The sequence below is a fragment of the Gymnoscopelus braueri genome (assembly GCF_963280865.1).
Source record: "Gymnoscopelus braueri genome assembly, chromosome: 17".
Taxonomy (NCBI): domain Eukaryota; kingdom Metazoa; phylum Chordata; class Actinopteri; order Myctophiformes; family Myctophidae; genus Gymnoscopelus; species Gymnoscopelus braueri.
The window spans coordinates 25,002,443-25,027,275 of record NC_137617.1 but is presented as its reverse complement, the minus strand read 5'-3'; the positions used below and the strand labels follow the sequence as shown (position 1 = coordinate 25,027,275).

Here is a 24,833-nt window from a genome sequence, read left to right as displayed (position 1 = left end):
AAAAATGCAAACCAAATAATACTTTGTCCAATTACGTCTCTCTCACACTAGAGAAATGAGACATGTTTTGACAGGAATTCATTTGAGTTCGTCTACTCATGGGAACCTGGATGTACCGTCCAACCTCAGTGAACAGATTTATATCATTAACATTTCAACTGACCTTTTACTGTGTCCAAATCTGATGAATTCAACGAATGCTGTCTACTTCCATCAAATAACTCCACACCACAACCAGCAAGGATCCTCCTTCCAGTGCAGTGAGAGACTTGAATCAGCACTAGCCATCAACATGTGGCTCCCTCCAGTTATGGGAGACATCTTTGCTCATTTCCCCCATGTGACAGTTTAATTTACTTTTTGGCAGGAACACAATGCTGTCAAAGTCAATGTGTTTGACACTTCTAGTTTTGCATCTCAGTAGCTACTTCCTCCTCCCTCTCTCTTTCTATTCTGGGCGTGTGGAAATCCTCCCATACCCCACACCTCCTGCCACCACCATCGTCTGTCAGACCGGCGTACCAAATGTGATGCACTAATTAGTTGGCTTGGACCCAGACATTAACATATGGGGCCCTAAACTGAACCTTATTTTATAACTGTGATGCCACTTTGTTCCCAAGTTCCCACCTTGGTACTGTAGGTCATGTATATAGCAGGAATAGTGTTGTGCATTCAGAGTGGATAAATAGAATGTACGAACCAATGGGAAAGGAGATGTGGGTTCTGTCCTGCCAGTCTCCTACAGTAGCTACTCCAAAATGAGCAGCGTTGAGGGAGGCTGGTGTGAAGTTAAAATGTGAAAAAAAAGGTTGTAGTCGCTATTGTCTTCACAAATGTTCGAATTTAGATTTTTAAATGTTTTCTATCTCAATATGGAAACATCAGTCTTTCACCTTTTCCCCCTTTTCAGGGGTACAACACTGGCTGAAGTCAACATAAGAGATAATGTGTATAGGTCACATCCTCTTAGCAAAGGGCCTTTTATTTACAATTACACATGATTGAATTCCTCTACATAGCCTACAAGAAAATGTACCTCCAACACAGACACCAGACCAGATGAAAAACTACTACTACTACTACTACTACTACTACTACTACTACTACTACTACTACTACTAATAATAATAATAATAATAATAATAATAATAATGATAATAATAATGATAACAATAACACAATAACAATACAAAATAATAATATTAATATTAATAATCAGTCTGCTTAGTCACCTCCTTCGCAAAAGCAGTTAATGTCTACAGATTAGGTCTATGCATACACTATTTGCCTCAGCTCAGCACAAGTGCATTTCAATGCATACAGAGCCATCTTGTGGCTGTTTAGTAGAATCACTCAACCAATTGAGTTCATTGTTAGTTTATCATGACACCAACACCAGACTTAGGTTTAACATTATGATGATTCTGTTCACATGTTGTTGTTGTTGTTGTTGTTGTTGTTGTTGTTGTTGTTGTTGTTGTTGTTGTTGTTAATCTCTTGTTGGCCAACTAATTATAACCTTATTATTTTATATTTATTTATACAAGTTACTGTGCAAGATAGGGAAGGAAGCCCATACAGGCTTATTTTCCAATGCCTATAATTTATGCTCCGTCCGTCATACTATGAGGATCTACAAGCTCACAATGAGGAGAGAAGGAAAGAAGACTATGGTAATATCTGTTTTTATAGTAATTTTATGACTGACTATTTCTTGGGGACAAAAAGCACCGGCTCCATAGAGCCACCCACAGGTGATTAGCTCCACAGTGTAAGGAAATGGAGGCAGTGACAGGAGTTGAGAAACAAGCTAATTGTCTCACATCTTCCACCCCAAAGTGCTGCAAGTGAGCCTGCCACCAAACCAAAGGCTGGAAGTGGGAATGCTGAATGTAAAAGTAGAGAGAATCTCCGGTTGGTGATAATCTCTCTATTATCATTGACTTCATTGATGTTGTCAGCGTTCATAGCACTGTACAATTTGCAGAAAAAACACTTCTACATCCTGAATGGTGTGGTCACCAAGTTCAGGGCCTTCTCAAAGCCCTGCTTTTAACCTTTATTTCCCCAGTGGAGGTGCTAAGCACTTTACTGGACACACACACACACACACACTTTCAGATAAAGGACCTGTTCTTGCATTCACATGTATGTTTATGATGTCGATGTCGGCACGGGTAGGCCTACCTAGCTCGCCTTAGTGGCTCGCTCAATCGTGATTCACAACCCTCAAGTCCTCTCTGTCAGCTGGCCGCCAGGGAAAACAATATAGCCCACTGTGGGTGACTGGGGGTTATCAACTAAAGAGCCTTGTCGTCAGCTGGGTACTACTGGGTACAGTTAAAACCTTAGTTGGGGGCTGTGCAGCATCCCAAGGTGTGCCAATGACAGAGGACTTCCCAGCAAGCCTTGGGGCGCACACCAACACGTATTGTTTATTGAGTTATTGTGTAAATTGAGTTGGGAAACAGGTTTTGATGGTGGTGAACCCTTACCAACAGGTTGGAAATCAAGACAAGCAGACATTTACATTTTTGTTTTATTAGTGACAAAAAATAGTTACACAAATCTTTCACCATGTAACATAGAAGGAAGCAGGCTGGTGGAGAATAAAAACATTCTCACAGGTACAACAGGTAACAGCAGGTTCCAGCATCTGAGGTGACATTCACCCTGGCCTGACCCCCTCTTTCTGACACACAGCACTTTTTTAAACTATACAGTATACCTATTGACTCTACCAGCCAATAGTGACGAGTAGCCTACAGTGGTACCCCCATGACTTAACATATTATGTACAAGATGACAGCTCTAATATTTACTTACAAGATACAAATGACTATTTGCCTAATATAGATTAAATCAAATACCTATAAGAAATACTAAAGAAATACCACACAAAAGCCAAACAAAAGAAAAAAGAACCTCTACCCACTCCCCTCTCTCTACCCTGACCACTTGGTACAGCCTGACAAGGTAATTGACAGTCTAACAAGGTGATTGACATCAGCAAGACCTGTGGCTGCATTCTCAGCACTCCATGAAAACACGCCTCCTGGAAGTATACCTAGGGAAGCACAAACACAGCCAAAATGTACTACTGTATTAAACTTTCGGTAGCACTTGCTATGCATCCCAAGTCTGTAATGCATTATAAGCATACTTATAATGCATTATCATTTGCAATTGCTTTATAACAATAATCATAAAACATTATAAAGCATTCTATAATGACTTATACTTACAGTATAACACTTCATAGTTGCTGGATACTCAAGAATCATAGAGTATTTTAATTATCATAGTTGTAATAGATGTTAATAATCTTATAATTTATTTTAATCACTGTTATAATGCATTATAGTGTGATTATAATACACTATAAGTGGTCTATCAGCGCTTTCAGTAAAGTGATTACATTCCTGGAGGTGCAGGCAGAAACTTGTGTGTTGCTCTTGCATAAATTGAATGCTATATATTTTACTTTGATTAAAGCACCCAATGACTACTTATTAATGAATTATAATCATACAAGTGCATTATTACAGAGATTACAATGCATTATAAAATCATTATAATGTATTACAACTATGAAAATTCATACACTATGATCCTCACCAAAAGAAGAAAGATACTTGACCTTATATGAGTCATTAAAGGCTTTATAATGTGTTATGATTGCATTATGAGTACACTTATGTTTGCTTATACCTATAATTAGTGTTATAAGCCGGTTACATTGCATTTATACTTAACCTAATAAGTCATTACTATACAGAATGTTTCATAATGTGTCATGATTATTGTTATGAAGCATTATGAGTACTTTATGTCTTAAAGACATAAAGAGTTGAATGACCCGGAATGACCTACTTCTAAACTCAGGCAAAACTGTAGGTTACTTGGCCCTAAGCACCTTAGAGACAAATTAGCCGATGATAATTTGACCCTAGATGGCATTACATTGGCCTCCAGGGCCGCTGTAAATAATCTGGGAGTTACGTCCTATGTCCTTTCAATCCCATGTAAAACAAATTCATTTTTTCACCTGCGTAATATTGCAAAAGTTAGGCACATTCTGTCTCAAAATGACACATAAAAACATGTTCACGCATTTGTTACTTATAGGCTGGACTATTGCAACTTGTTATTATCAGGCTGCCCAAATAAGTTTGTAAATAGTCTACAGCTATAGTCCAGAATGCTGCTGCGCATGTACTGACAGGAACCAGAAAAATAGATCATATCTCTCCTTCACTGTCCTCTCTGCACTGGCTCTCGGTTAAATACAGAATAGAATTTAAAATTCTCCTCCTCACCTTCAAAGCTCTCAATGGTCAGGCACCACTGTATCTTAAAGAACTCATCGAGCCTTATTAATCTGCTAGAACACCATTGCGTTCCCAGTATGCAAAAATGCTTGACGTTCCAAAAATATCTAAGGTTAGAACAGGAGGCAGAGCATTTAAGTTTCTTCTCCCAGTTTTGGTCCGTGAAGCAGACACACTCTGTATATTTAAGACTAGATGATTAAAAACCTTTCTTTATGATAAAGCCTAGCTAGATTGTTTTTCTCAGTTCTCAAAGTCGCTTTACAAAGTTAAAAGGTTAAAAACTAAGCAAACAAAAACATTCAAAGTAAAAGGCAAACCTTATTTCAGAGCTAGATATGAATCTACAAGGGTAAGGTGGATAGGGAACTGAGAACACAGATATCTGAAGAGCAATGGAGTGGTTCTCTTTTACAGATTCATAGATGCTCTATCAATGCAAGACATTGTCTTATGCAATTTAAAATTGTTCACTATTGCTACACTCATATGTCAAACTGCATAGAATATTCCCCTCTGTGTCACCACTGTGAGTCTGGTGAGGCCACTCTGGCACATAGTTTGTATGTTCTAAAATTCACTATTGGATCAATGTTTTTAACACTATCTCTACAATACTCTCACTACAAATTACCCCAGACCCTCAACCGATCATCTTTAATAATTGGTCTCCCCATGGCTCACAGATGTTTTCTAAATGTTTGCCTTATGTCTGCTAAGAAATGTATACTACTGCTGTGGAAAGGGAAAGAAGGACCCAGTGTCAAAATGTGGCTTGCTGACCTTGTGAATACACTGGAGGTAGAGAGGATCCGATATCTGAAATGAGATCAAACAGATAAGTTTGATCTAATATGGCAACCTTTTATTCAGCATCTGAGGGAAACTAACATTGACTACACTGTCGCTGCTGCCCCATCTGGATCTCAGGGTTATGTTTTTAGTTTTTTCTGTTTGTTTCTGTTTCTCTTCATTCTTATTTAAGTTTTATTCAAATTTTTATTATGTAATTTTCTGTCTTGTGTTCGGTGTTCCTGCTCTTTGGTTTACTACTGGGAGTGTCTATCCCTACGTGTTATCCTCATTGTTATCTTTAGACTTATTCTCATATACAATTTCAGTTTAAGACGGGGTGCCGTTATTTTCAGTGATTTGTTCCCCCCTAAAACATAATCATCAGGTATTATGGTTATACTAGATTTTTTTCAAAAAAGTGTACAGAAATTGTTAAAATTATGTTTTTATGTGGACACGCCTCCAGTTCATTAAGTATACCTGGTTCTCACCTTAGCACCTCCTCCACCACCTTAGCACCACCCACCTGTCCTAGTCCCTCCTCCTCCTCATGCCCACACCTGTTGTGTTATGATAATGAGGGGGAGGGTATGTTTTTACTATGTCACTAAAGGGCTGTTTTTCTATTGGCCCGTTTGACCCTCAAGGTTTCAGCCTCCAGGTAGAAACTCAAAATAGTCAGAGAAGACATAAAACACCATAAAAACACCATCAGGGGGCTTAATGAAGTTCTATCAACCTCATAGACACATGAAAAACAGAAAAAGTGCAAAACTATGGCACCACCCCTTTAAATTTGTACTCCCATACACCCGCCTACAGTTATATCACCCTGTGTTGTCTTTGTGTCATTTATGTATAAAAACCTAAGGTGTACTGTGCATGTATGATGTATTCTGTACCAGCATTACTAAATGCCAATCACCTAAAAAAATCTAATTAAAAAAACGGACCTCTCCCTCTCCTCCTCGCCTCTCTCCCTCTCCACCTCCCTCCCCATCCCCTTCCTCTCTCTTCTCCTTCTCCCTTTGGTTCTATGGGTTCATGTCCCATCAGTGCAATTGTAATTAACACTGTTCATGGACTGTTTTTACGGACCCCCAGCTGCAGATCAAGTGATTGCAGACCGGGCCTCTCCATGGAGAACGACTCTTGGATTGCTAATGTATTATACTATACCACTATACTGTATATTATCTTAACATTTACTATATTATATTATTATATACTATCTTACACTATTATATTTATTGTCTCCACCAGGCCGAAAGGCATGGTGAGAGAGTATGTTTTGCACCCTGTCCGTCCGTCCTTCCGTCCGTCCTTCCGGTTTGCTTTCATCCCACCGTACCCTCTTGACCAGGGTGCCCCAGGGGTCTGTACTTGGCCCCCTCCTTTTTTTGCCTCTAAATCACCAAATTTTCTATCATCTCTGCTCACAAGCCCTCCTATCATTGTATCATTAACGACACTCAACAGTTTTCCTCTTCCCCTCCCTCTGCTCACAGGTTGAAGTGCGCATTGCTGCATCCGTCAGCTGTCCTTCAATTCAGACATCGCAGCAATCAATCGATCCTAAAGATTTACACTTTATAACATCCAAAGGATCGGACCCTTCCTAACCAAGGAGTCTGCCCAGCTCCTTATCCAGGCCTCAGTCATCTTCAGGCTTGACTATTGCAACTCCTTCCTTATTGGCCTCCCAGCATGCGCACTGAAGCAACTCCAAATGATTCAGAATGCAGCAGCACACGGTCTTCAACCTTCTAAAAATGTCATGTCTTCCCCCTTTTGCCCTTCATTCTCTTCCAGTTGCTGTCCGTACCCAGTACAAAACACTGCCTTGTAGGCACAAGGGAACCAAGTTCATGGCACCCGCGTACATTCAGGACATGAACCAACCCCACAACCCTCCCCTCCTCACTCACTAAGATCAGTTAACACAGAAAGGCTGTTCGAGCCAACACCCTGGCCAACACAATAGACTCTTCTCCCTCTTGGCTCCCAAACTGTGGAATAAACTCCCCCTTGCAGTCAGAACTGCAGACATATTCCCAATTTCCACTGCAGTCAGAAGACTCACCTCTTCAGACTCCACCTCAACCCCTAGCACTCTTCTCTGTATCCCTTCTTGTCACCTTTTTTGATAGTTTATCCCTTCTTGTCACCTTTTCTCGATAGATGCACATTTTTGTAGATACGTATGGTAGACTACTTGTTCACATGTAGTTATTGTCTCCGCCAGGCCGAAGGCGTTGCCGAAACTTGTTTTCGGCCCTGTCCATCCATGTGTCAGTCCGTGTGTCCGTCCGTCCGTCCTTCCGTCTGTCTGTGAGCAGCTAATCTCCGGCACTGTTGGACCGATCGGCATGGAACTGTGCATGCATACTCCTTGGAGGCCAAGAAAAAACCTCTGCCCCATATTTCTCACATCGGCCTGTTATAGTTATAGCACCACCAGGAGGCCGATTTTTGCCAAACATATTTTTTTGATATTACTCCTACAGATTTTGTCCAAACATCACGCAAATTGGTACACATTACCTCTATAGTCATGTGATCAAGACGGATCTGTCAGATTTTTCATATTCCATCCTGATTGGCTAAGATTGGCTTCTAAAGTTTGAAGGAGTGGCCAGTTTTTAACAAAATGCCTCAAATCATGAACGCAGCGTCTGATTGCCATGAAACTTTGCTAGCACATTCCTGTTAAGCCAAGGCAGAAATTCAACCTTAATTCTTTTTTATCGGCCACAACAGCACAACAGCACAACATCATGAATGCAGCGCCCCATTGCCGTGAAACTTTGCACACACATTCCCACTAAACCAAGGAAGAACCTCCATCCCAATTTTTGTTTAAATCTCCTCATGGTGGCGCTACAGCAGCCCAATTCATGTTTTGGCCTGTAACTCTTACCTATGACCTAAGACCTATAATCAACATCTTTTTTTCCTCGTTTGTGCCAGATTACATTTACTGCCATAGTGCGTTTTCTTCAAAACACACTTTTTGCTACTACTCCTACAGAGTTCATGATTTGGGGCATTTTGTTCAAAACGGACGAATCCTGCAAACTTCGGAAGCCAATGTTAACCAATCAGGTGGAATATGAAAAATCTGACAGATCTGTCTTGATCACATGACTATAGAGATACTGTGTACCGATTTGCGTGATTTTTGGACAAAATCTGAAGGAGTAATATAAAAAAAAGTGTTTTCCAAAATTCGGCCATCTGGTGGCGCTATAAAAGGCAGACGTGAAAAATGCAGGGCAGAGGTTTTTCCTTGGCCTCTAGGGAGTGTGCGTGCAAGGTTCACGCAGATCGGTGTAGTTAGGTAAAAACACGAATCGGCCTGTTATAGTGCGATCATGTGGCTGTTTTGAAAAAATTCAAGTGGCATTCCTCGGCCTAGTGGAAATGTGCGAGCACAATTTCACGGAAATCGCACGCTGTGTTCATGATTTGAGGCATTTTGTTAAAAACGGACCAATCCTGCAAACTTTGGAAGCCAATGTGAGCCAATCAGGATGGCAGATCCGCCCTGATCACATGACTATTAAAGATACTGTGTACCAATTTGTGTGATGTTTGGACAAAATCTGTAGGAATAATATAAAAAATGCGTTTAGCAAAGATTGGATAACAGGCCAATCTGAAAGAATCGGGGCAGAGGTTCTGCTCTGGCACCCAGGAAGCGTGCGTGCTCGGTGTTATCTGAAATCGGGCCAATGGTGCCGGAGATTAGCTGTTCATAGACAGACGGACACAGGACACACGGACGGACAGAGGGTGCAAAACATAGTCTCTGCCACGCCTTCGGCCTGGCGGAGACAATTATTGGTAAAATTGTAGAAATGATTCCAAGTTTGCAAATAACTGAAAAGAAAAACCAATAAGGGCACGGCTGAGCTGAACTTGGATGGCCTGACATAATGATACCCAAGCATCATCATCATCCCCCCTCTGACCGCCCACACACACGCACACACACACACACACACACACTCACACGACACGCTAGAGCGGGGGGAGAAAGTGCTGCTTTGTCAATGAAACACACACAGCTCTGACTGGGAGCGGCGGAGGTTGGCAACAAAAGTTCCCAAATATTCCTTCAGAATACTAGATCTGGATTTACTCAACTGCTGGACACTTACTGCAGCACTAAAGCAACACCTGGCTGACAACACCACGGAAATTGTACGGTAAGATCACGTCGCTTTTGTACAGTCTTGTGCGACATCGATCAAAAAAAGTGAATTGACAAAACGTTGATCGTCTCGAAGATGTAAGCTTAGCCTGCCGTGACCAGAATAAGTGTTGTGGTGTCTGGAGGGTTAAGATCAGCGTTGCCATGTCGGCTTATTATAAGGGACTTTGGGCTTCTTTTTCTTTAAAATTGCTTGTAAAAATTGGTAGTTGCGTTTTTTTGGGGGGGGGGGCTTATTGTTTCTAAAGTGTACTTGCTTATTTAGGCTTGCTTCCAAAATGTTTAATTATTGTTTAAACCAGTGGTTCTCAAATATTTTCATGAAAAAGTTTTGCGCCCAGGGTAGCATTTGTGTTGTTAGAATGTCTCAACAACAACTATGCCAATATTCACATTTTATTGCAAGAGTTTTTGAAAATAGCAGATCTAAAAGCTCTCAACGCCTCGCACACGTTGAGCTTGTAGATTGGCTATTTTCAATTAAACCCTAACCCGACGCATTAGCCTAAATTGCGTCTTTTGGGCTTGTTTTCGTAGACCTGGCTTCTTATTTCTCTCACAAAACCTGGCAACACTGGCTAAGATGGAAGAGAAGAACTCTCCAGGCCAAATTTTAACTCGATAGCAGCTCGCATTTACATCTGAGACGCCCGTTTTCTGCAAAATGGGGCTCCTTTCAAGTGTTTGTCGTGCAAAGTATAACGTTGCCCATGTAGTAAAAAATATTAGGGACTGCAGCCTTTGTACAATTCCCACATAATACAAAGTAATTTTCGATCAGAAACCGTTATGAAGATGTTGTTATCCCACTTTTGACCTATTTGTATTTGATTTGGAATGATTCTAAGCGTCGGAATGTGAATGAAAAACGGATGATGACGTAGCTACAAGTGTGTTTGACATTCATGTGCTTCTTTCCTTGAATGTTTCGCAAAGCTATAGTGAGTCATGCAGAAAACGTGCACCCTGGGCTATGAGAGAAAAATGCAAACGATAAAGTGACCAGACAGATTTGTTTTTAGTCCTCGAGGTATTCCCATTGGGATATAGGCTAATTGATGGGAAGATACAGTAAACTTACGTCTTGGACTTATAGTCTGTTTGTGTATGTTAATTTAGCCTACATGTATGTTATTTGGCCATTTATACAGTACTGTATGTGGCCCATATCAGAACTATTAAACTAAACTAAACGCGTTATTTCAGTAACAAGTTTAGTAAGTAAGTTTTACTGAAATAATTTAAACCAGGGGTCATCGCCATGCTGGCTTGTGGTGGACATTTTTGTCAAAATTCTATTTTTGCCATGGACATAGTTAATGAGCGGACAATAATATTACCAGACACTCATAAAGAGCTATAGCCTTAAATGACCTTTACAGGTCTGTAACGGGTACATTTGGTTCCATGTGTGCACTCTCAGAGTTATGGGGGTCCTTGAAAATAAAAAGTTAGAGAACCACTGTCCTTGTGGACTCCTACTGTGCCATAGTAAATCAGTGTCACATATTCTGAAGAAAACCTGGAGACTTGACATTCAGTAATTGGGTCTCAAAATGACAACATTATAATGTTATATGTAAAAAAAAGTCTTGCCACGGACAAGTGTAAGGACACTGATTACCCCTGATTTAAACTAAGATTTTCCACTGCTCCCTCCAGTTAGACCTACTTTATTCTTTGGTGAGCAATTCTCATGGGTCATCTTTGCATATTGTGAAAGCTCTTTCATTTCCCCTTTCACAGAGGCTGCTATTGCGTAACTCATCTGGGTGGTCACTTTGAGGAAGTTGTGAATAATGTTGGTCAGTTTAGAGTTGCCTATCACCTTGTCACATGTCATCGTCTGTCTGTCTATATCCCTCCTGGGACTGGTCTCCGGTGACTCCTGTCTGATCATCAGTGAGGTCAATGCAGACAACCCCAGACTTGACACCACTGAGTTTGTGGAGTTGTATCACACCAGTGGCCAAAGAGCCTCACTGGATGGCTACACCCTAGTGTTCTACAACGGAAACGGGAACGTAGCCTATAAGGTGCTGGACCTGAAGAATCAGCACACGGACGATCGAGGCTTCTTCCTGGTAGGTTCTGTGGACTTGCTGCCCAAACCGGCCATTCCCCTCCCTCCCAACACGGTTCAGAATGGCCCGGATGCCATTGTTCTCTACCACACATCCGCCTTTCGCTACGCAGAGAAGATGAATGCCACTGCCATTGGGCTGGTGGATGCCATTGTGTACATGACCCGGCGTTATGCGGGCGCTGAGGTCCTGGCAGAGACGCTGACCCCCGGGGTGCCGGCGTTCATTGAGGACGAGGCAGCCCACGAAGGCGACGAGTCCATGGAGAGGTGCCTGCTGTCTGGAGATCTCTGGGACTTCCAGGTGGCTTTACCCTCACCCGGCCAGCGGAACAACTGCACCCCTCCAGCCTCTCCTGCCACCTCCCCAATGATCAGTGAGGTGAGGCTGGGAGGAGGACAGGTTGATGGGTTTGTGGAGATAACTGAAGCCCAGGCTGCAGGTCCTCTGGTGCTGGTGGTGGTAGATGGGAAAACCGACCAGGTCAGTGTGAGCGTGGATGTTGACACTTCCAGGAAGGGCATGGTCTCCATCACCATAGAGAAGAAGTTCATGAAAGGTCAGTGTGGGCTGTGTGGGGTTGAATTACTGCATCTGTGTCATTAGCTCACATGTAACCCAGACTTCTGCTACAGTAGTTGTCTATTCTACAAGATTGTGAATTTTATTTACCTGATTTCCTGGGGCGGTCCCTCATATCTGTTGAAGGCCACATTGAAAACCAGCATTACACCAGGTCCCCAGGACTACTGTAGAATAGAGGTCCATTCCAATAGACAATACCATGCGTAATGAAAATAACTTAAAAGTTGAAGTTTATGTTGGGTTCAGCAGCTCGTACATGATAAAGCCTGATTGATTATTCTGCAACAAAGTCTCATGTTAAAACATAATTTTCAACTGAAGTACATTTTAAGCATAAGCAAAGCCAAATAATAGTAAATCATGAATTTCATGAACTTCAACTGACTACCTGTTGAACCTGTTCAACTCTATTACTTGGTAAAAATAAGGGTACTTTTCTTTCTTTGTAAACTTGCATTAGAGCTGAGTCAGTGAACACGAAAATGCTTCCCTTCTCAGGTGATGAATCAGGGGCGGTGGCTGTTTACAGTGGCAGGGCTGCAGATTTCCCACTTGGCAGTTCACTGAGCCAGACGGAGCCTCTAGACGCCTTTGTGTTCGCTGGGCCAGCAGACCAGCCGAGCGTCAACCTCGTAGAGACACTCATCCCAGGGAGACAAGCATACCAGCTAAGCACAAGGTAAGATAAATCTCCTATCTTCATCCTGTGGTTCTAATGGCATTTATTTTAAGACCTTATAATGTTAGTTGTATTGCAGTCTTTAATCAATGTTTTAACACTATAATATAACAGCTCAATTAACATCAGTCAACTAACAGGGTATCATTTGGTATCCCAGATTCCCAGGGGATGGCAATTGCCAGTGCCACCCGCGAACAGCCTTTTTGCATGTAGTTGGGGGAAGCCTATTGGGCGGGCGCGCGGGCGGGGACTTCTTTCCTCTACATTAGAAGAGTTAGGACGTCACATTCTAATACAGCCCGAATACCCAATTTTAGCACTGGCCTCAGTGGCGCACCTGGCTAATCATTAGACTCTAAATCCACTACCATTGAGAGTCTGGGTTTGACTCCCGCTTTGGACAATACTTTTTCAAACAACCGCAGACTACTTTTTTTCGTCGATAAAGTATAGTTTTGGACCATCGCCACCCGCCCTCTTGCCTTCAACTACATGCAAAAAGGCTGTTCGCTGGGTTCGCGTGCCACCCACCCACCAAAATAGCAGATCTACAAGCTCACAATGTGTCGCTTTGCAACACGTTGTGAGCTTGTAGATTGGCTATTTTAGCTATTTTTGAAATGGGGCTTTCAGTAAGTGGTTACTGTTTTGCCACCCTCAATTCTTTCCTGACATACTGTCTCTTGTAACTTGGAAGTGGTTCCTTCCTAGAACTGTTTATTGAAAAATGAAACAGAAATTGGTATATGAATAAATAACTATTGTAAATTATGTCTAAAAGGTACCCAGTGCTATCCTTCATCTTATTTGCCTTTTTATTGTGTTCAGTTTGAGAGAGGGAGGCTTCTACCTCAGTCGCTGTGGCGTTGCCACCTGGCCCAGAGACCCTGGTGTCTTCTGGGAAGCCCCACAAACCCCAGGCCAACCCAACCAGTGTCCCTGGCCCAAGATTTGCCCTCACAACATTGGTGAGTGTAATATTTGTATGATGAATTTTCCACGCCAGAGACAAAAGCCAGCTGTGCAACACAACTAGTGAAATCTATGCCTGATTTGATTTGTTTTTAGATTATAGATTTTGAAATTCTGTTTCCCTCCTCTGGACAGGTGTTGAGAATTAGCACTTGTGCTAAAACACTTGGCTCAAGCAATGCATCTCATCTGTCCAATGTGCTTGTGATGTCCATGTCAAATGAAATAAACATACATGGTTGCGTAGTGTGTTGCGCACCAAAAATAACCAATGTCCATGTATAAGCTTGCAACACATCGATACTGGCACACAACCAAGTATACAACTTCTCTTAGTTGTCACTGAAGAGATTGTTAAAATCCGTTTTTACGGTGTGGTCAGACTGGAAACAGTCTATAACAGGGTTTGTCTGTTTTTATGTATGGCTACCCCTTCAAAAGTAGACCAATCACAACTCATGGTGCTACCTGCATGATGTCATGAAACAGAAGCACCTCCGGCCATGAACGAATGCAATGGGAAACAGTCAACAAGGAAATGCCAAAGTTAAACTCTTGAAGTGGTCACTTATGTGTGTAAAAACATATTCCTTTCCGTGAATCTTGTTACACCAACAATGATCTTGTGAAACACCTTTGTAATTATAGGTGAAATATTTATGAAGATCACTATTTCCATTTGGACAGTTGAAGAGTACTGTTGCCACCCACGCCACCATGCCCACAAGCAGCCAGTCTGTATTGTGTGGCTTTGCCATTAAACACCCCTTTGTGTGGCTTTTTTTCTGAAACTGCACACAGTACTGTAACTTACCATTGATACAGTAGCTAAAGATCGGACAGGGACTAGGAGGCATACGCCGTTCTTGTTGACATTTGGCACTCTCACACATTCAAAAAGGCACTCTTTCACTGGTATGAATTGACAGAACATTAGACAACCCAGTGAATATCGACTTAAATTTTGATGAATAAAGCAATAGTGTCAAGATAAATGAAAAAAAAAAAGATTATTTATGTTTACCAACCGAGACTGACAGAACTTTTTCTTTTACCTGTCTCTCATGCACTAGTGACACCAGGGGGTACTGATGCTCCGCCTCAAATCCCTCCTTGGGGTCGTGGGGACTTCCTGATCAACGAGCTGAACACAGACTCGCCTGGCTCAGCTGAGGACGGCGAGTACATCGAGCTCTGGCACCCGTCAGGCCGCCGCGTTTCCCTGCAAGGTGTCTGGCTGCTGCTCTTCAGCGCCCATAACAACAAGCCCTACCGCGAGATCAGCCTCAGCGGACACTTCACCACCTCCAAGGGCTACTTCCTACTGGGCAGCGACAGGTTGGTACCAGCCCCCTCGCTCCGCTTGCCACCCAACACCATCCAGAATGGGCCGGATGCTGTGGCGCTCTACCGCAGCCCGTTTGGTCAACCTTCTTCTATACAGTCAGGGATTCCCACCCGTGGGCTGCTGGATGCAGTGGTGTACAGGCAGAGGGGCTCAGATAAAGATGCTCAGGAGCTGAGTGATGCGCTTACTCCAGGACAGCTGCCCCTGTTGGAGGACCCTGATGCTCTGGAGGGAGACGAAGCCCTCAGCCGCTGTGGAGGCCTGCACCCGGCTGACCTCTCGACTTTTGCGGTGAGAACCGGCACAACTTTCAAAATTCATCTTTAATGGGCCGTACCGATTTCAATACGTCATTGTTGGGAATAAACATGTCATTGTTTATTCACAGCTTCCGCCATGTACATATGTAACATAGATCACTTCCCCGTTAATGGCTTTATTTTTAGACTTTGCATTTGTTCACATTTTGTCCAAAGTTATTCAAATGTTACAGAGCTTAGCTGAGTAGTTGAGTCAGCGTTGGCCAAATATAATTGTGTGGTAAATAACTCACATATGTCTGAATTTAGTTTGCATTAAAAAAAAATCACCAGGGACAATTGTTTGACGGTACTGACAATAGATAAGGTAACCATGCAATAACGTTCACTGTGTTAGATTACTTATCTCAAGCAAGTTTTAAGTCCCTGCAATTTGATTTCAATATTGTACTCAATGGCATGAATGGCATCCAGTGGCTTCCTCAGAAATCAAACCCACCCATGCTTTTTAAAAAGGTCAGCAGTAATGTCAAGTACAGTATACAGTGAGTTGTAGCCAGTGAGCTAAAAAGCTTTGCACTTGAGCAAGTCCATCGATGCATGGATAGTTTGTGTTATTGGAAGTCCACTCCACAAAAACGCCACGGGATCTGCTTTGATGTTGAATTGTTTCATACAGGTGGCTCCTCTAACCCCTCTGAGAGAGAACGATTGCCCCCGTCCACCTCCACCCCCTGAAGGAGTGGTCATCAGTGAGGTGGCTAGTAACCACTGGACAAATCACAGCCAGCAGAGGGCCTTTGTGGAACTACACGGACCACCCAGGACAGTCCTGAGAGGGCTGGTGCTGACTGTGTTTGACCAACAGCGCAGTGGGACCACCATAGCTCTCCCTTTGTCTGGATCTACTGACCAGGAAGGATTCTACATTGTTGGAAATGTAACTGGGGCAGGTGAGGGTGCTGAGACCTGGATTATGGATGAGCTATGGTGTTGTTACTATTGAACCAAATGCTTAAATCTTCTTGTGCATTGTTTGGCATTTATATGTTGTTAATAAAATATTTATGTTGTGTTAATCCATTTAGACTGGGAACCCCTATACTGTATGTAACTATACCTTTCAATCCGGGAACACCTTATGGGGTTGTTGTTGCTATGTACAGTATATAGCAACATAATGTTTTTGTAATTTTTTGAATAAATATTTGAGGTTTTCCAGAAAACTTAGGTCAGGATTAGAAGTCGTTTTTAGAACCTCAGGCCTCAGGTCTAAATGGGTTCATTTTGAAACAAATGATGAGGAGTGTTGCATTTTCAGTTACAGGGCAGTCTCTCTAACTTCTTGGTTGCCCTGCTTTTACTCCGCATTGTTTTGATTTTTCTTCCTTTCTCTCCCCTCCCACATCCCCTGCATTGTCCTCATTTCTCTGTGTTCTCCTGCTCCCTCTATCCCTCTCTCCTTTTCACCCCCCTCTCTCTCTCTCCTTCTCGGTTCTCTCACACTCAGACCAGGCTTTCCCTGAGGGCTTCACAGTTCCAGCACGTGGCGCAGTGGTGCTGTGCTATGACCTGTTCAGCGTGTGTCGAGCTGGCACTGCCTTGACCAACACCAGCCTCCGAGATACACTGGTGTTCAGTGAGAATCCTCAGCTGCTCTCCACCCTCTCCGCCACCAGGGGGCAGCAGGTGATTCCAGCTCTCAGGTGAGGTTGGAATCAAGACATTGGTGACATCAATAATCCTTTATTTACTTACAAACTACTGCTTCTATTTAGACATTTAGACATCAATATTAAGCTTTTATGATTGCATTTGTGTGTTTGTCTGTGTGTCTGTGTGCGTGTGCGTGTGCAGGTCAGTGGAAGATGGCCCTGTCTCACTAAGTCGATGTTCATGTTGTGAAGTGAGGAGCCCCTCTTCCTGGACAAGCTCCTCGCCCACCGCTCGCTCCACCAACCTCTGCCCTAGTTCCGCCTTCTCCAGTCATATTGACCTGTGTCTGGGACCCCTGTCCAGTGAATGGCAAGAGCACTCAGGAAGTAAGCTTGTTTATGTAAACACAGTCTTAAACAAAGTGGTTTTCATCCGTTGGTTTTGCTCTGGGCCCGTCATTTTTGCACTGACCACAAGGTCAGAACCAAAACATTATTATAAGTAGCTGTGTGTCCACAGTCCTGCCATAATGTCTCACAATATCCTGAAGTGGGTCATGTACAGTAGACCCGTGACTAGGAAACACTGGTATTAAACAAAGAACAGTTTTTTTGTTATATGAAATATATTTTTTTGCACTGGCAAATGTTAACTGGTCATGGATAATCTCACATTCTTATGACTCTGACTGTTTTAGATGAAATAGTAGTTTACCCGTTATGTACTGTATGAATGCATTTGAAACGGACATTCGCCTGTTGCCGTGTTGCGTGCTACATGTTTGAAAGGATAACACCGGACAATGTCCCGACCTGATTCCCCGGACATTTTTGTATGGAGGAACCCGATATACATCATTTGCATCCCGGCTGCGTTTGTTATTTGGAATGAGGTGTTGTTTATCAGAGCCTAGCAAGAGCAGCAAGGTACTAGAACATAAATATATACATTTGAGGAGAGGAGAGAGAGAGAGACCGAGTCATAGAGAGCACCAAATTGCTTCTGGAAAACCATCTGACACCTCAGGAGGGGAAAGCGGGGAACCATCCAAGCGGGTGTGTGTGTGTGTGTGTGTGTGTACTGTGTATATATACATACGTGTACCTCAATCCCTTTCTCTCAAAAGGTAGAGGAAGTGTTACTTAAAAGTAACTACCATGAGTATTAGTCTCAAGCTAGTGACATTGTTGCTGTTTATTTACACTGGGCAATCTGTCATGGCGGACAATCATTTGATCACAGGCTACAGGGGGTCGGTGACCCCTTAGCTCTGACGCTATGGGGCTGGGAGCTCCACATGCACGCGCGAGCACGCACCGTCAGCGGCGGTCTTTAACACCTTAAAGTTTAAACAATAGCCTCTCAAGGTTCGCGCCGTCTGCGGCGAGCCGTTCTCAATAGCGTCTACCTGGCTGCTTTGCATAACATTAGGCTACTCGAGAAAAGCCATGGACTTGAATTGAATGTGTTACATTCCTCTCACAATGAGAGACAACAGTCTCTGCACTGTAGAGTGTGAAGGGGATCGCTTAGCAGAGGACCCAGTTCTCTGAGACAAGACAAAGACAAGTTGTCTGATTATTTTAAGTTGGCCTACTTATGTGTGGGTGAGTCTATGTAAAGGGCTTTTATATAAGACTAAAAGGAAAATAAAAACATTTATTAATTGAAACAAAAATAAAAACGACAAATTAACAATGCAACTAAATAATAAAATTAAAAATGACATGTTGAATACAGTATTTCAACTAGCACTGAGCTGATCGGCTATGTGCACATGCGTGCACGTGCGTGTGACGTCAGAAAATAGAGCCCCCCTAGCTCAAAAATCCACAGCTCATCACTGATCACAGGTCAAGGTTTTAATTGCTGATTTGTTTAGCAATGCTAATTTCACCCATGTTGGTGTAACCCTCCCATTGTGTGTGAGCATTATTTCCCCCAAAAATGAGATGCATAGCATAAGTCCTGTGCTTATCCGAATGAATACTGACAGTCTCTGTTTGTTTTAGACTGCAGTGGTCTGATCCAGGGGAACAAAATCATGGAGGTGGCTGGATATCTGGAGCAGAGGTGTCATTGTGGCATATCTGCCCTCTATCTTCAGGGTAAGACACAGAAGCAACTTAAACAAACACAAAGTAAATTAAGTCCACACGTTCAGCTGTTCTCACTTCTGTCTTAGAAATACTCATTATGAGTTGTCCACTGAATTAGATATCCAACCAAGTCTCTGCCTTCTTATCTATTACTCAGCAAATTGGGTCTATTAGAGCTATAAAATCATAAAAACCTTGGCTATACCAGACCAGATACTTGTCTTTTGGACACTATAAAGTGATTTGCATGTTGTTGTTTGTCTTATAAAGTATCATTGTCCTAAGTGTATGCCGTGTACATTTTTGACACCTTGTAAAAAGAAAGGGTCCATATTTGGAAACCTAGCAGTCAGTGACAGGTTTTGCTAGAGGTCCTTGTAAAACAAACCAACTGATGAGAGTTGACAATGTTAGAACCCCAATGACCGCAATGGTCCATTCTCACCAACCCTCTATTTTCCTATAACATCTAAACTGTGTTTGCTATCCAGGGGCCAACTTCTCCTGTGTATCGGGGTGGCTGCGTGTGCGGGGGAACATCCAGGCTCTGTCAGATCACCAGAAGGCTCTCATCCTTCAGACATCCCACATGCACCCCTCTGGTGCCGAAGGAGACATCTGCTCAATGCCCATCCCTCACCGACACATCGGTCCAGGTTAGCTTCATCTCCACATGTATTATTTTTCATTCTCTTATTTCTTTGATTAACTCTTTGCTACTGATTTTCTCTGTTAGATTTGTTACCTGTTTATATTTCGATGAGCCACTTTATATAAGATGGTCTATCCCTCAATGACCTCACCAAGGCATACACCAGCTATTCAATGTGTGCCTGCCCTGGAGCTCTGTGAGCAGGCTAGTAATTTAAAGCTTCTAAGTTTCAGTTGTGAGACTTCTCCAAGATGTGTCAATATGAGAAACGGCCTGCCACAGACAGGAAACTTGAACTGAGCCAACTAAAACAAAGACTATTGCCCGGATTAAAAGGGAGAGTTTTGTGGCTAACGCACATATACATGTATATGCATGCACATAAACACAAAATGCTTGACCGTTGAACAATAAATCTGAATGATTGTAACTGTACCTCACTCCAACTTCAGCAGGATGGGCTAACGTTCTGTACTGTGACTGCTCAATGATGTCAACATTAGAAAAACTTGACATTGTTTCCCATTATAATTTTGATTATAGAAGTTGCACCTCATCTCCACTGTCCACAAGGTGGCAGTTATGAATGCTTTCACTTTGTGCATGTTTCTATTTCATCATTATTACATTCAATGAAGGTTTTTATGACGCAACTATAATGAACTGCTATTTTTACAACAGAAACTGTTCCCTAAAAACGCTCATTTGCACTGAAAGGCATGTCCATATTTGGTCGTTATCCACCCACGCGCCAGCCACAGACAGGCAACTTGAACTTTATATATCAGATGATTATGTTCCGGTTTTAGTCAACTCTTGCAGAGTTGCAAGTTGACCTGTACTGCTCTCTGTCCAGAGAGCAGTACTGTAAATTACAGTAATTAAGCTAGTTTTTCTGTGTGGGAGAATTCACATTCATGGAAGTAAGGGAGATTCTAAACCAGTTTAAAACCATGCCAACTAGAAAAAGTTGGTTACTGTCTTGTAAAATCTACTTTATTTTATTTGTTATTCTGACATTGACCAGAGCTGTTTTTGTACCGTGAATGGCATGAAAGCCACCTCTGAAAGCACAACAAAGAACGATCTGAGAGCATGCTGTATAAGTATAAGTACATAAGTAGGCCTGTAATTATAATCACTTGGAGCTGACTCAAGTTGTACTCATTGATTGGCCATGTCTACTCCAGGTCTATTCAAAGAGTCTCTACAATAGTATGTCGCCTTTGTGACCTTGCAGATCTGCAATTTTCGCAATTGTTTGTTTTCCAACACTCTTGTACGACAAAGTATTGCATAAATGTATGTAGGAAGTTGAAATATAGAGATGCAAGGTTTCTGACTGACAGCAACGATATTGTCTTTGTTTCTCTCAGGGTCTGCCTTGGGCCTGCAGATAGGCCTCATAGCAGGGGTGTTGCTACTTTTGGGATTAGGAGCTGCTCTTTTCACATATCTTTATAAGAAGAGGTGAGCTATCTCTCAAACTCCCCCGCCTTTTCTTGCTCCCTCTGTCTTTCCATGACTCCTGTAACAGCTGTACATATTAGTAGGCTTCAGTATGTTTATATTTTTGTATGTCACAAAATAGTATAATTATGCATATCTTGCTTGAAATGTCTGCTTTCTCACTTAATATTGAGATTTTCCCGTTTGCAAAGTTGAGTGACATTTGTACACCGGTGAACTCTATTAATCTTTCCTAAAATATTTTTTGAGAGCATTTAACTGTGTTATCAGGCTCCATTGGTCAGGCTGTGTTATCAGGCTCCATACTGTAGCTGTTAGCATTTAAAATAAATCATGCCTGCTGGGAATCAGGGAAATCAAACATTCACAATCAAAGACAAAATATTTTCAGGTACACATAATCAGTCATAAGACCAAGTAGCATGCAAATGTTTTTTCTCTTCTGTAGGCCGCTTTTTCAAATGTAAACATTTCAACTGTTTGAGTGCTCTTTAATTTGATCAGGGTTTTAAAAGAAGTTCAGTTTAGTTTAACTTAAAAAAAAGTCAGATTCCACCTGTTAACTGTAAATTGTTGGATTAGAGATGGGGATTACCCCAACTACACAGAAAAATGTGTTAATTTATAAATCTTTAACACAGCGAGCATACAAATGCAACCTCCGTTTGTGCACTCCCGGAGTTAAATTAACATTGAGGATTTGACTGTGTACAAATGCTTACATATCCCTAGGGTTACACTCTGCATTTGCGTGCATGTGCCGTGGGGGTTTCATTCATAAATGTATTTTTCCCCCCTAGGCGTCCTCTGGACTATTACTCCATGGAGCTGAACGAGCATGCAGAGGGACTCTCAGAACTATAATCCAACTGTGTTTGTGTGTAAAGTGCTTTGAGTGAGTGGGCATCCTGCAGGGGAGGGCGTGGTACAGTAGGTGATGTCAATTTGAACTGTGTGCGGTACTGATTAAGTGCCTTAACTGAGTCACCACAGGGATGCGATGGCTCCTTGGGATAACACTGTTATGGCGTGAGCCTGTGTCATGTACAGTACAGTATATGGCACATAATGTTTCACGCTACCTAGTATAATGCTTCAGACCTTGCAGAGGAGAATTGAAAATGCTAAATTATACAGGTATATATATATTTTTTGTAATTGACAAAAGTGGACCTAGGTCTGTGTGAAAATTGCAGGCTACGTAAAATGCTACTTATAAAGGGAAGGGAATGTCCAAGGGATTTATTTTTGAATTCTTGATTCATTTACACAGAATATTTGTATTGCAAAAGTAACATTTTATATCATGTCATTTTTATGAATCACTCTTAATTCAAAATACAGTGTTGCCTGTTTTTTATGCAGGCATAAAGCCTGTTTTTAGCTTCGGCAACACAATATCTTTCTTAACAAAAAATGTCCAACTGAAAGATGTGCCACAGTGTCACATGAAAACACTTTTTTGTTGAGTGACACATCGCAAGTCAGGCTTTAGTCTTTGTCCAGCTGTTGTTCCTCAAGCTGTCAGATCTGTACGTATTGCACTGCTGATACCTCTTCATCACAGCCTGTTCATCCTCTTCAAAGGGGTTGACTTGCTGACCTTTATTTTTTTAATGATCTTTGTGTAACACAACACCATCCAGTTTTATAATCACTAAGAGAGCTTGATTATAATTTTTTATTTTTTTTATGTGAATGTGTAGTTATCTTGTTGTGATGAATGTCCGTAACCACTTCTGTGTGCTTGGCTTAAAGCAAACTGTTTACACTTTCTTCATTTAAATGTTTTCGAAAGGAATGTGGGAAAGAAAAGACTGGCATAAAAGGATGATTGACTCCTTGGCATTATATCAGGAGTAGTTATTTCCGTTAATGAAGAATCGATCATCTGTACGTATGTATGTGCTACTTCATTTTATATTACAAGTGGCTTAGTGCATTAGTGGCTTTATTATGAACCACTACTGTGCCTTTACGCCTTTGCCCCAACCCTTATGGGACCATTTGGCCGCATTTGTACACTCTCAGACTTGAGGATAAATGAACACTTGAGGATTATACTGTGTACTGTCACCAGTGTCAGCTGATGCCTCGGTAAAGCACAGAGAGCAGCCATATGAGTAAATGTTAGGAACATGATGTCTGTATTCTCAGGGGGGACCTTAATGCATTTCTCATCACACTTACATAACTATAGAACTATCAATACACGTAATTATCTCCACCAGGATGAAGGCCAAGTACAGAGATTTTTTTCCTGCGTGTCTGTATGTGTGCAGCTAATCTCGCAAACCGCTGGGCCGAAAAGCATCAAACATTTTGTGCAGACTGCCATTAGGCCAAGGAAGTTACTCCACTACACATTTTTCAAATTAGCCTTCATAGTGGTGCTATACCAGTCCGCTTTACGTTTTGGCTTATAACTCTTGAACTGTACAGTAGGTTGTACGATCAAAAATGTCCCTCGGATTGTGTCATCTGACAATGAGCGTCAAACAGCTTCAGATATTCCTTATTGTTTGCCTGCAATTGCCTTCCAAAACTAGAGGGAGGGGCCTTTTTTTTTTTTCTCCTTTTTTTTACTCGATAAATTCCATATCATGAACGCAACATCCAATCAACCCCAACTTTGAATCACTGGTTGAGGGCCGTACAGCGCACCTCCAAAAGCACTTTAATGTCTGACCATAGGAGCTGCAAATGCGAGAAGTTGAACCGCAAGAAATTCTATTTCCCCCTGCAGTTTCCTCGGGTGCTGGTGGTAGCAAGCCATGACTTAGCCCTGCATAGGCCACCCAGCCTGGTGGGGATATGCGCTCCTCTGCCCTTTCTAGTTGTCTATTCACACAGCTTTGGCCATATATCGTACATAAACATAGACCGTTTTCCCGTTATTGGCTTTATTTTTTGATTTTGGCATGTTTTTCTCCAAAGTCATTCAAACATGACCGAACTTACCGAGTAATCAATGTTGACTAAACATCATTTCATGGTTATCAAGTCATGGACATTTCAATTATTTTGTAATTCATTCTTTTCTCCAGAGACGATTCTAGACTTTTGAAATCATCCCAAATGTAACTTTGACAAAAGTTTCCTTAAAGTTTAGTGTTGAATTTACTGTGCGGTATGTCAAAATGTTTAATGATTTTTATTAACTGAATCCAATGGGTTCCTTGAAAATCAAACAAAACGTCCTTTGTTATGGGCTTTTAATCCAAATGTATTAACTTTGTGCCATACATTCAAAATGAAAAGAGAAAGGAAAAAAATAGGCCAATACAGAGACTAGCCGAGCCCACAATCGGAGCAGAATAAAGTTTGAATAGTTTGAATAGTGCTCTGAATAGTACTATTTTTTTTACCTGGCAAACACATATGGCTCATGCAATCTCATTGTCTGCCTCTTTTTCTCTATAAAACATGTATCATGTTCATGAAGTGGCTCATTTTATACCAATTTATTCTGTGGGTTTAAAAAAGGAAAGGAAAAACGGTACATTTGTGTGATAGGTCGATGCACTTTGCTAAATCTGTTTTCAAATTCATGTAGCAAGTTTGAAATAAATATTTCCACAGATGTGCAATGAAGTTGCAGCGTGCTTTAATTTTCTTTTGTCCCTCTATCCTCCTTATCATTGTGCTGGTACGTTACAGTATGCTTGTGCACATCCTGC

The 24,833-nt window shown here is 41.8% G+C and overlaps 1 protein-coding gene across 1 annotated transcript; it reads left to right on the top strand.

Moving 5' to 3' along the window:
- The first annotated feature begins 9,212 nt into the window (after positions 1 to 9,212).
- Positions 9,213 to 24,717, top strand: LOC308104735 (uncharacterized protein). The gene is made up of 12 exons (XM_080455243.1): positions 9,213 to 9,340; positions 11,092 to 11,988; positions 12,513 to 12,693; positions 13,525 to 13,664; positions 14,742 to 15,307; positions 15,956 to 16,229; positions 16,787 to 16,982; positions 17,134 to 17,318; positions 18,945 to 19,040; positions 19,523 to 19,687; positions 21,060 to 21,153; positions 21,954 to 24,717. Exons 2-12 carry the CDS (start codon positions 11,145 to 11,147, stop codon positions 22,015 to 22,017), a joined length of 2,805 nt encoding a protein of 934 aa, XP_080311369.1. The 5' UTR covers positions 9,213 to 9,340; positions 11,092 to 11,144; the 3' UTR covers positions 22,018 to 24,717.
- The last annotated feature ends 116 nt before the right edge of the window (positions 24,718 to 24,833 follow it).